This window comes from Rhopalosiphum maidis, chromosome 3, assembly GCF_003676215.2.
Source record: "Rhopalosiphum maidis isolate BTI-1 chromosome 3, ASM367621v3, whole genome shotgun sequence".
NCBI classification, from domain to species: Eukaryota; Metazoa; Arthropoda; class Insecta; order Hemiptera; family Aphididae; genus Rhopalosiphum; species Rhopalosiphum maidis.
The window spans coordinates 63907900-63927363 of NC_040879.1; the positions used below are offsets into that span (position 1 = coordinate 63907900).

General features: G+C 28.9%; 1 protein-coding gene across 1 annotated transcript in view; it reads left to right on the forward strand.

Annotated features, from left to right (window-relative positions):
* Positions 1 to 19464, forward strand: part of LOC113556480 (Down syndrome cell adhesion molecule-like protein Dscam2) — a 273062-nt gene that overhangs the window by 75084 nt on the left and 178514 nt on the right. The window contains exon 3 of the mRNA XM_026961446.1: positions 14882 to 15205. Coding sequence (XP_026817247.1) covers positions 14882 to 15205 — 324 coding nt within the window. The remainder of the gene's footprint in view (positions 1 to 14881; positions 15206 to 19464) is intronic.

Below are 19464 nucleotides of genomic sequence, written 5' to 3' on the forward strand. Positions count from 1 at the left end.
TTTGTTTCTTATAGTACAGCTGTACCTCCCAAATATCGGTTATCGATTTGTACGTTTTACTGGCGATTCTAGATGTTATATTATTAATATATAAATTGTATTATATTATAATATATCATCAACGCCCATTTAAACAGCTATGGATATTAATTTACTTTTGTCTTAGTATCTCACATTGATAATAGAGGATTGTGTGTAAAATAATATAAATAATAGTTAATTTCTTGCATACTTTATTACAAAAAAAAATATTAATTTTTCTGTTACTGTTGTGCTTAGATTGTAGTTATGCATTCAATGTGCTAAATATTTTTAACTCTATCATTGTTGATAATTACTTGAGTTATTAAGAAAACCGTTATACCAGCTTTTAGTTGTTTTTCTATATCACTGCAATTCGAATTGAATACAATAAGACACTATTTTGTATTGTTCCTAATAAATTATATTACCTCAAATTCTAACAATGAAAAACATGGTACTTATTTAATAATTCTGTTTGGATATATTATACGTGAGCGTGAGATAACTTATGATAATAAGATGTGTGAATGATTAGTGAACGATACGACATAACTTTATTGTATATTAAACTTTTAACGGATAAGTTAAAATAAAATATATTGTTTTCTGATAGGAAACTTTACATTTTATTTTAAACGATAAATTAATTAACAGTTTCAAAAAATATGAATTATTTATATCTCTTAAATTCTCTTTTCTAATTTTGTGTGCATTTGTTTGATTTTTTGTAAATATGTTTGTGTATAAAAAATAATAAAAAAAAAAATTTACATTTATTTTACAAACATCCAGCAATTATATTGTTGAGTATTTATCTCCTAATGGTAATAAAAGTATTATGTACAGAATACTGCACAAAATAGACCGTATAATAAATAAATACTGAGAGGTGTAAGAAATATAACTTTGAAGTTAACTAATTTCAACGAAAATAATTTAATAGTAAAACACCATGACTCAAGCACAACAAACTTAATATGACACAAACGTTTACACGTAGTACTGAGTGTATCACAGAAATGTCATACTTACAGTTTATGCCGTATTGCCTTATAAGCTTAATATTAAATTAGTGAGACCGTGTGGGACACTCTATGTAGTAAAATATGTCTAAAAATAAACAGAAAGTGACAAAGAAAATTTAATTTTAGACAGATTTCAGTTTTATTCAATAAAAAATAAATGCCAATTCTTCTGCACTAGGAGTCGAAACAATAAAAAATTCCTGTCACAGATGGATTTCAGTTTTATATAATAAAATATTATTACCAAGCCCATTTCACCCAAATGTTATTGTGTTATTGTTGTAATATACATGTAATATATTCGACTTATATACTATCACACGTTTATATATATATATATAATTTGTTACCGCTACGTGCGCAATTATTATAGCTTAAACCGTTGGTCTAAAAACCTTAAATCCTCTGGGTATTTATAAATTCATCACAAATATACAGATACGTCGATATATATCAGTAGATAAATTAAAAGCAATTTTTTTTGAGGGAGGGTGGACTATAGTCTTGATGTTTTCTTATTATTAATTTTTGCGGGCTTTTCCTATACCCCTTTCTATTAAGTTTGTATATTTTCAATAGCGTTACAAAAGATTTACATGGATAAATACATCATTTATATTATAATATTTATATTTACATAATTAAATCGATATTCATATTATAAGTATCTGATATTTATTCAGTATTATTCACCAATCATTTTTACTTTAAATAAAGTATTCTTTTCAAATCCCAATTATTAGAATCTTGAAATATACACATATTTAAATACTATATATTTTTCAATCATTCTAATGAATTATAAATATAGTATTATCTTAATACTTCACATTAAAAAAATGATTTTCTATCCCCCTCCTCCACTCAAAGTAGACTTAAATGACACAACTACAGATTTAAGCATTTAACTAATTTAAAGACTGTTTCTAGTCTTGCAGCATATTCGTTTTTATAACCATTGAAAAAACGTATTGTTCATCACTCTTATATCATTATACAGGGTGGTTTTTTTTATCATTAAACACTCATTATTTAAAAAAGTTTGGACTTTTTTCAATTTAATAGTGAAATCACTATACATTTTTGATTTTCAAATGACGACCTATGTTGAAAATATAATAAAATAGTAGGGTAATTTTTTTTATGAATTATAACGTTAAAATTATTATTTTTTATTTAACCGTTAGTGAGTTGTAGCTGCTCAAATGTGGGTGGTTTGAGGTTTTTAGGTGTTTGTCCTACGGATTATTATGGTTGCGAGGCGTTGGTAACTACATGTACAAAGTTTATCACTGTGTCGATAGTTGATAACGAGTTTATTACATATGATGATATAGAAGTATAGATTAGCAAGAAGCAAGAAGTATGATAAAAACCGAAAACTGCTCGACTTAACCGCCTCACTAAAAAATTAAAGAAAAATAATAATTTGATCGTTAAAATTCATAAAACAATGGCCTTATTAATTTAATAAATTTTAAAAATAGGCTGCCATTTAAAAATCAAAAGTTGATAATGGTTTTACTATTAAATGGAATGGTGAAAAAATAAAAATTTCATACAGTCTGAGAAAAACATGAAACAAAATATTCAAAAAAAATAATGAAAAAAGTCAATATTTAATGAAATAAAGAGTGTTTAATGATAAAAGAATCACCTTATATATTATGGTATCTGCAGAATTGATATTACCGATACAGTTATGCTTTTTGAGAAAACACTTGGTAGAAACTTTCTTCAAATTGTAACCTCTGAATAGTGGATGCAATTTTCAATGACTGAGACTTTTTTTTTCATTCATTCTTTTTAAAACTGGCTAATTTACGTATTCCCCGAATCACGTAATAATTATTAATTTATTATTATACGCATCTGCCACATAACTGTTGCGATATCATGTTTTCTCGTTTATAGCCTCAACAAAAAATAACAGCCGTTAAAAACCTATATTGTTGTATGAACATAATATTATTACATTGCAACTGTAATCTGGTGATATTAAACATAGATTTCAGGAACTTAAAAGTATAAAACAAATCTCATTCTTCCAAAATATGGAGAAAAAACACGAAACGTTGGTAATGCGTACAAAACTATAAGACCATTGTGCATCTAAATACTTAGAACATACATACGCGTTCGGGAATACTGTGTGATTGCGAGTAACCACGCGATGTGGCACTTGCAGAGTCGTAAAAAACGGTGATTACACATTTCAGCGTTCTGAGCGATGGACGACAGTAAGTCTCGATCGAACATAACGAGAGTACTTGGGAGTTGTGTGCGCGTTTTCGTTTTATAGTCCGCCAACTCTCTTGCCATTTAAAAGATACCCAGCGGATGATCTGAGCGTGTAAATGGGTTTACTAGGCTTTCGATCCATCCCTCCTTTTACCCACCATGTCTTAAAAATTGTTCGTCCGTAAAATACGTTGTTTGCGCCCTCACTGGCAGCGGAGGCGTGACGGATAAGACATCGCAGTCGTAAAAATGTCGAGCAGCTCCTCGTAGTATAATTTTTATGGTCGACGGAGAGGAAGAGGAAATAGAAATAGTTGACAGCCCGATGGGCGCGCGCGTAAGTACCTACAGCCGGACATGTATTACAGTCCCCGCCAGTGTAAAGAGAAAAAAAGTTCAACCCTTCGGAGAAAAGGGAAAAGTGCCGTCGCCGCGCGTGGAGGGCGATTCTGGACCGAGACAAAAAATAAAATACTAATAATAACAGCAGTAATAAGTACCCTCCTACGTTATAAATAATACCATGTAATGTCGTGTATAATATACACCATGTCACGGACTACACACCATTCCACACCCCGACCGGACAACTCGGTTTATTAGAAAGACGACTACATTATTATTGTTACGCGGGGAAACGAAGTACACACTATCATAATATACAATATACTTTATGTATAAATGTATAATATGCAAATATATATATAAATATATGATTACGCGTAGTTTACAATATTGCGTCGTCCCGTCTGAACGACCAGTTTATCGACGGAACGCGCCAGCCCGTTTTTGGCGCGAGCTCGGGACGCTTTGTATAGTATTATACACGGTTGGCAATGCGGACGATAAATCGACTACTCCAGAGGGACTACGTATATTATATTATAATAATATCTGCTGCGACCGCTACGTCATCGTCGGCTAGACGCATAATTTTCTCGGCCGCGTTTTCGAATGTGTCGCACGCACGTGTCCTCGTATCGATATCACTGACTATTACGATAATAACACGTGCGGTGTGAGATGACACGGTCATTCTAGGACGGAATAATATAATGGTTTAGTCACTGAAAAAAAAAAATTGATAGGCTTTAATAACTAAATATTCCACACATAATTATTATAACACGACACGCATTACAATAATATTTCAATATACAAATCGTCTCGCTAACGTGATTTCTTAAATGTACGGTATGAGCTCACGCTTTGACGAACTAACGTAAACGTTTTGCAATCAAAATTGCACATTATCTAAACATCAATCAGACGATTTCGAGAGTTCACTCTATAGGCAATGTCAGGTTGTCTCGTTAATTAGTTGTGTGTTGTACACATTGTGCGATTTAAACTAAAAAATTAAAAGTCTTCTAATTACCGTTCTGAAATTATTGCAGTCTTTTTTTTCAAACGCAAAAAAAACAACCAAACTTCTTTGACTTAAATAAAATTTATTTTTTTTTTTGTATACGAATGCATAATTATATCATCTTTTATAAATTAAATCGTAAAAAAAAAAATGTTTCGTTTTCAGAATAATTGATTAATCAGACAGTTCATTACTTACTGAAAAGAAATGTTGGTGGATAAAAACTGTAATATTTTATTCATAAGAAAAATACTTTATCTGTACATTCTTAAGCACTGCCTGTATACATTTCTACTCTACATAACGATTCTCCTGACGGGAGAGTAATTTCATCAATTGTACACAGTTGTGTATAATAGTTTGACAATAACTTACCGGATTTTGTAACGATTTTATTGACACCCGTTCAATCTAAAAGCTGTAACTAAGAGAGATAGAGATAATATGATAAATGCCATATTTTTAGCATGCTTTTATGCTATATTATATTGTATTTTTAGTATGAATTTGTATTTGTGTAGTTTTTACTCTAAAATTAAAAAAAAAAAAAGGCAAGAAGTGTGATTTGGTTAAAGAGTGATAGATATCTTAACAACTATTTATATAAATATATAAATAATAATTGTATATTGTAATTACATAATTAATTTTATAATAACTATAATTGATATAATTTGTATTGTAACAATCTAGTGAAATAAATATTACGGGAAAAAAACAAATCTTAATCAATGGCTCTCCGAAATGTATTGATTATACACAATTACCGTAAATAAAGGAAATAATATCTTAATTCAAAAAGTTGATAGGTTGAAAATATCATAGTGAAGAATACATTTTTAAATGAATCTTAGATTTATTTATGGCAAGTGTTGGTAAAAGAACCAAGATTGTTGTTGAACGAAACAGGATTTAAAACTTCAGTGCGCACTGAAGGAATGAGATTGACTTTTAATTAACAAAAACCTCTTCGACAGAAAATGTGGAAACCGATAAGTGAATTCAACTTCCCCTTCCCCTCAAAAAAAAAAAAAAAACTTTTAGCCTTTAAGCTTAACAAGAAACTTTGCTTTTAGATTTTAAATCGGCTTATTCATCTAATAATTTTGTACGTTCTTTGTCAAGTCAATTTATTAAAACTTTAATAGTAAATAATACAGTACATAATAAAAGAAAATTAGTTTTCACCAATGAATTGCAGTACCAGGGTACAACAATGAAAAGGGCCATTTGACGTATACGTTATTATTATATATAAAATAGGTTATATACCTATGAATAAACGTCATTAACGAAAAGCTATTCAAAACAAAACTCGTATCTCTGGTTGATGCAATGTCTTTAAAGCCATGTCGATTTCCCTGTTGTAATAATAAGAAATACAAATACCGGCAAAACCAACTGTCGGTAAAAATACGGGAACAATTTAAAGTCGGCTGCAATGCGCAAGGAGTCGTAAAGAAAAGCGCGAAACGAACATCAGGAAAAACGTAAATTACTAGTTCCAGTGGTGAGGTTGAGACAACTATTACTTTGATAGACGATTGAAGAACGTCCACAGTACGAGTGGTGTGCTGAAAACAAATTAAGCCACAAAAACAAATATCATAAATATATTACTTGCTGCGAGTATTATAATTTATAATATTATTATAATATGCACAATAATAGACAAATTCCTCACAAACTTTTTAGCGGCCGTGCTATCATTATGGTAGATGCGTTTTATTACTATTAATGAGTAGAATTATAATTTTCAGTTTACAAAGTTCATGTACTAGTCGAAACTATAACTTGTCCGAAAACTCACTTAAGCTATACCTACACATCATGGCATGAAAAATGGGTACACACACATAACCTATGGTAGATGAACTATGGCCATATGATATCATGGTGACCAGATATACTCTTTTTCATAGGACAATACTCTTTTTTGACGTGTGTCCTAGTGTCCTTAACAATAGTGTTAAGTACATGATATTGTACTCTTTTTTTTAAAAAATTATTATGGGCTAATACGTGTTTTTTTTTTACTGTTTTTTATAATTTCATTATTAATTTATATTTTATGTTCGACCTAAAGCATTCGTATTGGTTAGTACTTGGTAGCATCATTTAAGATATACTAAATCGTAGCTATATATTTAAGTTTTACACTTGGTATTTTTACTTTTAAAAAATAATTAATACTTTAGTTTAAGTTTACTTTAAATTCTTCAATATCAAAGTATTTTCATCATAAAGTCATACATTAAATGTGTTGACATTATAATTTCAAATAATTGGTTTTTACAATTGATAATAGGTAATAATAAAATAAATAGAGTAATCAGATGAAAAAAAAAACATTTTATTGAAGTAGATGACCTATGGAAATATGGGTAAAACGGGTAGAATAGTATACGCATTGGATAATTACGACCAAGGAAGAGCTAAGTTTTAAAATGTACTTTTTTTAAAATTTTTATATCTGGTCACCATACCTATATGCTTTCTCTAATAATAATTTATTCGATTTTCTCCATCGTGACCCACAATAATTAATTTTCATCAATGACAGTTAACGGTTTGCCCAAAGATATTTTGTACTCGAAATACCATTTGTTCATGTTTTTATTTGAAAGCTTGTATTTGGTGACATTATTATTGTAAGACTTGTGGAATTTCAATTTTCACCACTACGTATTGAGTGAAATGTTTAATACATGAATAATGTATCTTTATTGTATCCTTTCACTACGTATTTTGAGCTATTTGTAGTTTCTACTTCAAAAATGTCTATATTTATACGGATTATACGTGATTTATGTACTTATGACTGTAGAAAATATACATTGATTGATTGTTATTGAAATAATGTACTCAATAACTCAATAGTACTATATTATGCATGATACCTGAGTATTATATCTTATTCTAAATATTATCTTATTAAATTCAAAAAGCATTTAGAAAACTCTTCGATATTTTCAAAAAAAATTTAATAATATATACGTATTTTGTACCAATAATATGTGAATTACACATCTATTTTAAAAATCTCATTAATATGACAGCTAATATAATAAAATTAGTTGATGTTTCATATATCTGAATTCATAAATGTAATAGATTTTTTTTTTTTATTTTGAAAATGTATAAATTAATACACTTTTAGCAAGAATTTAAACATATTAATTTTGTAATATTTTGTATAGTATAATAATTGTTTTGATTCAACATTGAAAAAACACACCAAATATCAATTACTTGAATATTTATTAGCTGTTAAACAAACAAATTGTATGCAGTCTATTATGCACATTTATTTAACGACTCCATTATTTATAATAATATAACGAAGTACCACAAATATTTTATTTTCTTTATAAACGCGGACGTCGTATGCAAGCATTTTAAATTTAACTATTTTTATTTTATAAGTTAGTTTGAGTATATTAATAATTTTGTTGTGATGTTCGTAATTTATTGTATAAATTATAGTAAAAACAATAGCAATCGAGTTACCACTTTCCTTAGCTACATTAACGTTACCGGGGCATTGACAAAATATATTTATTAATTTCTTACAATTTAAATTTTACATTCCAATGCGTTTCTACTTAATTAAACAAAAAAAAAACAACTTTGCGTCTCAAGATTCATACGTAATTTATTGTTATAATAATTATTTACATTAACAAAAAAAAAAAAATATTATAAATAATGAACAAACTTTTAAACCATATATTCTTTACAGCCAATAATCATTGTGTACATTACATTATATAACTATATCATTTTTTTCTTTTTTTTTTTCAAAGACAAATTAAGTTATTTTATTTATTTTTGCATAAACGTATCTGTATCTGAACTTAAAATATATGTAACGAGTTATCTCCAAAGTATTTCCTTGCTGTGTTATTTTTTACAAATTCTGATAACTTTAATAATTATCAAAGTATATAAATAAACATTTGCAACATATTCTCTTGTTCTTTCACATAATTATATCAAGTGACTGTCGTTACTTATACTTAATCTAACCCAGTAAGAAATATTTGGTTGGTTATTTTCCCACTTAACTTGTATCAAAAACTTAGTCATCAGACTAATATAAATAAGATTTCCTAAATTATATTTTATATGCTCTAAATACTATTACCTATGTTAAGACTAACACATTTGAACACGACACATATAACATGTACATACATATATTGACTTAATTAATATATAAAATAATAATAAAATAATACAGTTCATTACCACCTGCGTTATATTGTTTTTAAGTGTATAGTATTGAACTATATAATTTATTAAAATGTGATGACTGGTAAAATGACGTATTATACATCTGTAATTTTACAAGATTGGTTAAGCTCACATCAGAATCTAAAAAAGATTTTTATTTTTGTGTGTCATACTAATCATATTTCAAATATTTAATGAGCCTAAGCAATATATTAACATTGGTTTATAAGTTAGATAAAAATAACGTGTTTAATGTATTCACTAAAATCAATTTTAAATTTAATTGTGTTTGAAAAAAAAAAGTTTTTTTTGCAAATAAAATATTATGGAAACTATATATCTACTAAAAGTAATATAAAAATAATTCTGCCGTAAACATACCGGAGCGAATGAAATAAATCCAAACCGTCATATTATTTCCGCAACAATAATAATGCAATGCAATTTTGAAATTAAATACCTTAAAACTTAAAACAAATTTTTCAAATCCCCCAAGTGAGTCATCTCGCCTTAGATTCCACTTTGCCACCACATTATTCGCCAAACGTAACTGGTGATTTGTTTCTTTTTTTTCAACCTCCAAATAATGCTAAAATTATTTATTATAAAAACATAAATAAATTATACTACCAGCATAATAATATATTTTTATAACTTCATTAGACGTCGAAAACTGAAATATGTTTTAATAAATATTTTTATTTTTATTTTTTGATATTTTTAATCATTTAGATTTTGGGTTTTGGAATGTAGATATTGTATTCAGATATTTAAACACTGAAATATAATTTTAAACATAAATTTGAGTGCTCAAATCCATTATGATGCGGATTAACATATATTTTATATTCAGGAAACTCTTAATTTAAAAATAATAAACAGGTACTTACATTGGTTAATGTGTATACCTTTTAATTTTTGTTAGAATATACAACGTATGCACACATTAAGTATACGTGGTATTACTGTTATAAATCCATCATATAGAATATAAATGTAGTAATATTGTAATTATACATATTATTGCCGTTCTTATTAACGTGCAATCATATTAGTTTACTGGTACTTAAAATGCACCGTGAGTAATTTTTTTTAAATATTTAATAACACGATGCAATCTAAACCATAATATTGTATATATAATTAGGTAATACTATTGAAATATATTAGTTATTAAATTTATTTTAGTGATAAAAATTATCTAAACAATGTTAAAATAAAATCTAAATATTTCAAATACATAATAACAACTTAATAAAAATGAACTTTCTAATCGTACATGCATCACGAGATTACCACAGTGAAAATAAAGTTAACTTTTGTATTTAGACCGGGTTTGAATCGCATTGGATACAAAAAATAATCCAATAGTTAAGGACAGGCGCGTACATCGCGAATGTCGACGAAAGTGGGAGTCAGGCTTTGAAATGAATCAATAGGATTGCGTTGGATGTAATGAAGAGTGATGCGATAAAATGTAAAAAGACTAGGATTTCAGAAACTATAGTGAAGTGTATATATATGTACACACATGAATATATGTTGTATACAGGAAAAAGGGACCTGTAGGCTATAACGAAATGGGGATGCAGACTGAGTATACGCAGCGTAGTCATTTGTGGCATAATAATATAATACAAGTAGGTACCGTTGAAAAGTAATCAAAGTACATTTGTATTTATATACGAATGTATAGATAGAGAGTATATCGCATGAAATGTGACTAACACTCACACACGATATTAACATGAAAAAATTGATTAAAATCAGAAAGTCCTAACGAGTATTGTTTTTGAACATACAAATATATATAATAATAATCTAGTACGTAGTACATAAATCGATTTTTTTTTGTTTAAAAATCAACTAATTGTTTACTCCTTAATCCTTAAGGATTATACGTATTGTGAGTACCTACTATATTTATTTTGAACATAACTCTATCACAAACGACTGAAACTGTCCATGACAACTATATTTAATACTACAGCCATGGAATGCTTTTTGTTACGCATTTTAAATTTTGAAATATATTTTTTGGGATCGCGTTCTAACATTTTGTATATTAACAAAATGTTAAAATATATAATTTTATACTGCTTACATCATTTCAAGGGTAATTAAATTACATTTTAACCGGTTCTAAACAATTTTTTTACACGACTTACACTAATTATAACTGTCTTATTCGAATGTCTCAGTGGTCAAGTATTAATAACAATAACAACAACTGTCTTATCATACAACAATTACAACAATTAGAATAAACATTTTAGAAATTCCAAAACCACTATAGATTAGAATAAAAACAATATAGTAATATTTAATAATCATAATATTATTTTTGTCTCTCCTAATATAGCATTATTCTAATAACATAGCAGTCCAATTATGAATATTTTTAAAGCAAGTAAAACAAACAAAAAATAACGACACAAAAAATTATAAGCTACATGCTATTCAAAGAAAATGCTATAAAACACAATTAAATTACTACTGTCTACCAATATCAGCTCACGTAGACTTATATTTTATATCCACTTAGTTACAACAAAATAAATTGGCATTAAATTATATGCGTATTGCGCACGTTTTCCCGATTTCCCAACTGTTTTCAAACGCCTAATATGTCTCGTTCAATCCACCATTTACTGTCCTTCTATTCCTCACTGATATCGTCCGATGTCGTCTGATTCACACATATAAAAAACGCGATAGTAATGTTACATTACTAAATTAAAATAGTATAACTATTATCGTCACTTTACAAAAACGTATTGTAATAATAATAATATAATAATATATGAGATGGTACTTACATAATATATTATCTCGCTTACTACGATCTTGATACTTGGATATGGTTCAAAGGCGGGGGGAGGGGAGTTCGCCAACACTCGTATTATACGTACATGACACAAGACTCATTAATTACAGTATTAAAACGTTTAAACTACGACAATAGCTCATAGTTTTAAAGAAGTAGTTTTAAATTTATGATGGGCCGTCGGCATATTGTCTGCGAACAAAACGACGGTGGCGAGGGAGAAAAAAAACAATAGGTATACCATTTCACGTCCAAAATATACACTAACTTTATATACACACACGCGTATAAATATATATATATATATATATATATGCGCGCAAAATAATAACGATAAAGTATACCGTCGTATAATAATGTACATAAAATGTATAGGTATAAGAGTTTCTTCCACACGACCAACACATTATAATATAATATTATATTATAATATACCTAATAATAATAATATAATACGCATTATACACGTAATATTATTATTATTATTATTATCATCATTATCATAAAACACAAAGGCGCCTGTAAAAAAAAAAAAAAAAAAACGTGGACGGAAACACTTCGCGGGTGTATTAAAATTGCGCGCAAGTCACTATATTATTATGATGTCATTGTGCGCCACGAGTTTATGGCGAAAACGTTTTAGCGTTTTGTCTGACGCTCCGAAAATCTACGACCCAAGCCAGCGCCCCCAGTACAGTTAATGTTTGATCGAATTCGACAACATTTACTGGTGAATTCACCGTGGTTATAGTGTATGCGTGTTTTTGTGACGCGTTGCAGTGTGCAAATCGATTGATCGAAACGCGTTTTAAAGCACACCGAAATTATTATTGTGCCGACACAAAAATATTATTATCATCATCCCAATCGCGTTTCGTTAAACGGATGCTACGCACTCCACTGTATATACTATGAATATATTTTTACTGTTTTACGGTATTCATAGAAATATGTTATTACGTTTTGAGTTATAAACTTTAATAATATAATGTGGTAAAAAATATATAAGTTTACTTTTATGAAATAAATTACTTCCTGATACAGTGATACGCACGAGGTTCCGGAGAACCGTGTATTTGGTAAAAATTTTCTTACAGGATCGTCGGCGCAAAAAATTATGATAATAACTAAATATTAATTATAAAATAAATGAAATATTTTCGGAAAAAAAAATAAACCTTTTTATACCGTTATATTAAAAGTAAAATAAATAATTTAAATAGCTATATAAAGGTATTCTATCGTCAAAAAGAAATAAATAAAAGTATAGATTGTTATTCAGGCTGACTAGGCTGTCACGCGCTATCCGATATTTCATTTCTTTTTTGTTTACCATTATATTATATCATTGTATTTCAATTTAACACCCCAATAATAGTGACCTACTTGACATCTAATATATAGCGAAATGGTATCCAATTGTCTACCTTTTTTTTTTATACCAGCAACTGGAATTAAAATTAAAAAAACCATATATGGTATTTAAAAACCCTTAAAATATTGTAAATATTTTCAAACGACTGAAACAAAAACCGGAGATATTTTTAATGAAACAGTTACTAAAGTACAAACTAAAAATAAAACCACAACTGTTTTATACAAGTAAATTTTTACTAGAACACTGACACTTCACTCATAATAAATTCATACTTTTTAAAATAATAGAACTAGAATCAGAATATTATATTAATAAAATTAGTACCAAAACAAACAAAAAAATAAAATTTAATGGATAGTCACTGTTTAAAAAAAAATGTGATAAACATAATGGTAATATTAAATATTTCAATATTTTGCTTATAATATTATTATTTATATATTCAATTTTAAGTATAACTCTATATACATATTATCTACACGATATCTCTTTAGGCATCATTAATATAACAGTTTTAGTTAATTATATAGCAAATTAATTAATTTTTTTAACAATTGAACAAAATACTAAATTATACTGTTATGAATAGAATTTAACTCAAAACCACAGAAGGGAAAACAATAAATTTTGTTTCAGCAAAAAAATAACTGGTCAATTACTCTAATTTATTATATTATTTTGTATATAATATTATGTACACGACACTTTTGGCTAACAAAAAAATTACAAAAATTAGTTCAAGTATAATATAGTTTTAATTTTTAATTATTTTTCCACTCTTATCGACCGATTTTATTTCAGTAGATTAGACAGGTCTGTTATAAGGTTCACTGATTTCCAGACGTTAACGAAAATAATACCTTTTTCAAAAAAAAAACATCCAAATTTTGCAATAATGTCACTGTACACTGAACGTGCAGAAAGTTCGATCAAATATATATATTTCTATATAGGTGTTGCTCTGCTACGTACAAATAAACAAAGCAATATATTAAACCATCCGCGATTGAGTGTATTTAGATTGAAACTGAAATAATGATGGCCGATCGAATAAATATTATATTTTATGATAAACCGTTCGTTTTACGATCATCAAGAAGACGATAACCGTGACTACTCGCAATGATATTATTATCTAACTTCACGTACTTAATTTACTGATAAATTAACTGTTGTGAAAGACAAAATATAATATTATTAGTTTTTAAAAATACAATCTCCTTAAGTTAATAGTATATTCCGCTGGATAAAGTTTAATAAGATAACAGTATTACATGATTGTGCATATATTTATGAACTTGGTGGTATGTATCCGCGTTTTGGTAATGAAGTGAGCCAATTTTAGCGTAATGCGTAAGGTTAAACTAGTTGTTGGACAATATAAAATCGACGGGTTGCTATTAAAATTCATTGACGATAATAATGGAATAGACTGACATGGAATGATAATCTGCTGACTAATGGACTTTTCAAATAATCATCGAAATAAAAAATAGTTAGCATTATAATTGTTGAACCTTTTACAAAATGAATATTTATTACTTTATTAGAAGAATTGACATCCTTAAACCGTTTTTTTCGTGCTTTGATCCGAATTTATCGAAATATACCGATTGGCGATTGCATATTATGTCATCGTGTATTGGGCAAACCATAAATTATATTATCGAAAAATGAAAACCGATCACGGCTGGTTCATGAACAGACGATCCACACACACACACACACACAGATCTTGACACTACAAAATTTTAACTTTGCAATCATCTTTATCATTTCAGCTCTAGGATACGGCGGCGAAGAGCACGGGCCGCGTTTCGTCGTCGAGCCACCGGTGTCAGTTTTCTTTTCGAACGCCACCGGGGCCCGGGTGGAATGCGCTGCCGAGGGAACGCCCAGGCCGCTGGTCCGTTGGCAAACGGTACTCGATGGTTCGACGGTTAGGGGCGTCAGAGATCTAATGCACGTCGATGACAACGGCACCCTGGTATTTTTGCCGTTTGCCGAACACCAGTACATGCCAGATGTGCATTCTGTCGCATACAGATGCGTGGCTCACAGCCGCGCGGGAACGATTGTCTCCCGAACCGTTCAAGTCAGAGCTGGTAAGTGACATATGTTTATTGTATAACGATATGACACTATGAACAGTGAATACGCTGCTAAACACTTATACTTACGATCTATATTGTACGTAAAATGAATTGTTATTTACAACATAAAAATCTATTATATTATTTCCCGAGAATTTAGAGAATTACAGAGAAAAATAGAATGAGAGAGGTGAGAAAAGAGCTAAGTTGATGCGTTAAGATACTCAATTCACCTAAAAGGGCTAGGATACGTTTTAAAAATCTGAATTTACCCTTTTGAAGTAGATAAAATATAATATGTAGGTGATATTGAGTATTCATTTTAAATAACAATAATTACACAATATTATAAATTTGTTACCTTATTTTTCATAGTTTTTTTTTTTTTATTTTAAATGTATTACTAGTACACATAACTATATAATATCGGCATGTTCAATCAAATATATCATTGGTTATCGCCACAGCACTATTTAATTTCTATTCGATTTTGACGATTTAGGTATTTTAAAATTGATGAACATTTGGTATGTTTCATTTGATAATTTACACGGTACCATGACTATATAGCATATGGATATTTTGCATTTTTTACATGTTCGATTTACTCAAGAATAGTATCTACAAAATTGTTTTCCGTTTATATAGTTAAGTATACTACCTAATTATAATGTATAATGATATAATATTCACTATACGTTTTATCCTTGATAATAATAATAAAAAAATAACAATGATTATAACCATTATTATTCCCATCAAAATAAACCCGTCCACATTACTATGTCTTTAATACCCATCCGTACAAGTATGTAAACGTGTAAGGTATATGGTTTGTATAGAAAGATTATTACTTACGACTATTCAGTCGAAACTAAAAAATTGTTTTCTTTTAGAGTGGTAGTACTACCTTAAAACCCATCAATACTAGGTACTTGTTTATACCTACTTACGATACATCATGGATAAATGTGGAGACGAATTTCTAAAAAACTATATTGGGCAGGTTGTTACAATACTACCTATTAGACATTAGTTATAACTATAAACTGTACAATAATATTATTCTTTAAATTAAATTAAACGGTTTCCCTTTTGTAATTTAAAAACGACTTTGTACTTAATAAAAATTAAATTATATTATTATTATATCATATATATGTATGGTTGAAAAATGTACATCTTATACTGAAGGTCCAAAACCACCACTAGAACAATAACGGTAATTAAGAACAAAATAACAAATTATTTATGCATTTCTGTTATTTTGTTTACTATTGTGTTATTTTCTAAATGGCAAGGTATTATTATCTCGAGGGTCTAAACAAAAAGACATAAAATGTAAACATTTTTACTACCATTGTGTTTTTATGTATTCGAAATAGGTGAATGAAAAAATGGGATAAATGTGTACACTTTTTATTAAAAATAAAACTCATGGTTATAATGAAAGCTACTTTGGATACACTATATACATACGTTTATTGATAAAAAAAATAATAATAAAACATAAAGATCGTGAACATTTTTGACTAAATATAGTTGCAATCGATAAATAAAAATTAAATTAGACTAAATACGCATAGATAATATCAATGTTAAATAATAATTTAATCGATCAATAAATAAATGCGTTAGTGTAGGATTTATTTTTCATCTTTGATGTATAAAAAAATATAATAAATATACCATAAAAATGGTCTAAGGGCATTTCTAGTATTTATAAAGATACGCGTAATATATAAAATGGATTATGGGGGTTTTCAAAACTCGGTTTATTATCGTACTTCGATCATCCGGATATAATATCCACAACACGTTTCTTAAAACAAAAGCCGTTGGATCATACTATAATGTACACTCACACATACACATACACATAGAATTATTGCTATTATTAATGTAGCGTAAATCCTTAGCCGGTGGGTAAAAGCTTCGGGTCACGGTTTTCGATTAGGACGTTAGCGTTTCAAAACCCACAATTTAATCACGTTGGTTTGTTTCGTTGGTCTAGATACTTAATCATTATTTTTTTCTCGTTCTGTAAAATGCTGAAACTCAAAAATAATTAACAACCCTCTCGATCCCACTCAATATATACGTATAATATAATAAGTCGAGGTCAACGCGATGATAATGTGGGGGTGCGTATTATTAGAAAAGTCAATACACCATCGTCGTCATCGTGACACACTCGGTATAGTATACGGTAAAGTCATGAGTTTTGATGTATATATATTATATATATACATATACACGCAAACACCCGACAACGGCTACAGCGGTGGAGGTTCGCGGTGGCGGAAGCACTGGCCGCTTTATTCCCTCGCCACGGGAATGCTGCTACTGCTGCTGCTCTGATACCGCCGAGAAATGAGGTGGAAAAAATCATTGGACCACGAGTAACGCCCTGAGTAATTCATGAGCCTCCGCTGCTCCCTCCCGTAACTTCTCCACCACGTTCCTTCCGGGCCCAGGACTAAAACTCGGCGTGTTCACAACCGTCGCCTCCGACCTTTTATTTGTATATTTTTTACTTATATATGTCTATATATATATATATATATATGTATAATATATATCTTCTGGATTTTTTTTTTTTTTTTGGTCTCAGTAAAATGTTTTTTTCATTACGCACGAGACGGCAGCTCGGGATTTAGACGCAAATATAATATATATGTATATGTACGCGTGTATGTGGGTTAGATATATGCACGGACCGTATACGTATGATGTACACAGTATGATAATATAATATAGATTTTCGACGACGACCGCGTCATCGACGAAACGCGAGAGACAGAAATGTTTTTATTTATACACTACATATTGTGCCTACGACCAAACTGCGTATACGATCGTGACCGCTGAAACTTATTTACCGCAAAAACGGTAGATATAAGCTCGGATGAGATAACGTTAATTCCCGGACCATTTATATATTATATATAACACATTGTCGGACTATTGTCGTCGGTCCGATGATTTGATTTCGTTCCGTTATCGTTTACGCACGCTACACGCAATTATCGCCAGCGGAAATATCGGTGAGTAATCGAAATCTGGATTAAAATAATTAACGACATACGCGTTTCGTTTTCGTGGTCTGTTTATTTTCTACAGCGAAACGGTCGAAAGAAGATTTCGGAACGATTGACGCGGCAAGGAAATTCAAACAGGCGTACGCGTTGACTCACTATATCCCAAATCCTAATCGAAAATCTCTAAAACTATTGAACTATTATGTGTGTTCTGAAAATAACGTATAGAATTCTACGTCAAAAGGCTGAGTGTAACATAGCGTAGGTAGTTATAATTCAACATCGTCATCAGGTTATTCTATGATTTAAAAACCTCGAAAACACATTATCAATAATCCGTCTTATATGGGATAACATAAATATATTATATAGCTTATGCGTAAAAACTGACACGAATTAAATAAAATAATTAGTTATCGTTTTCAATAATAAATATAAAAAATAAAAAACAAATACGAGTCTAAGGAATTATCAGTTGAAAATTCTGTACTTAAAGGAACGTTTAAGATAAACATAATATTCTGCGAACTCGTTGTAGCTTATTACTATATGATTTGGATTGTCTTGTGAAATAATGCGTAATACAATTTAAATACAAAATAAAGTTAAATGAAATAAAAAACGATGAAAATAATCGTCTTAATACTTTTCAAACTGGTTCAAATATTTATTTTTTAATTCAATCATCGATCAACAAAACAAGTGTTAAAGTGTAACGTTATTGTAATAAAAAAAAATTTTTATTAACAAAATATATTATTTTAAAATAAATTTCATAATCGGAATAAAAAATTATATAATTATAAACGGTTTTATATCGTTATTTTAATCTAGTATAATATGTATATTTGATTATAGTGAAGGGAAAAATAAAAGTTTGAAATAATATTATTACCAAGGGAGAAAATAAACGCCCGTTGTGATTCACTGTATGATTTTAACAGAAATTAAAATAATCCAACACCAACAGAGTTTTAATAAGGGAAATGTATATGTAAAAGTACGATAGGGATGATTTTTCACGGTCGAACAGAATGCGGAGACTGCGTTCGATAAGTACAAAAATATTCTAATCGTTGTAATAATATTATAAGCGTAATATAATATGAAACATAATATAAGCGACGAAGAAGATGTATGAAGAACGCGTTTTTCAAATAATAAGGATTTTTTAAAGATAAATACATTTATGCGACTCAACCCGGGGGCATCTTTTAAGTTTATTAACAT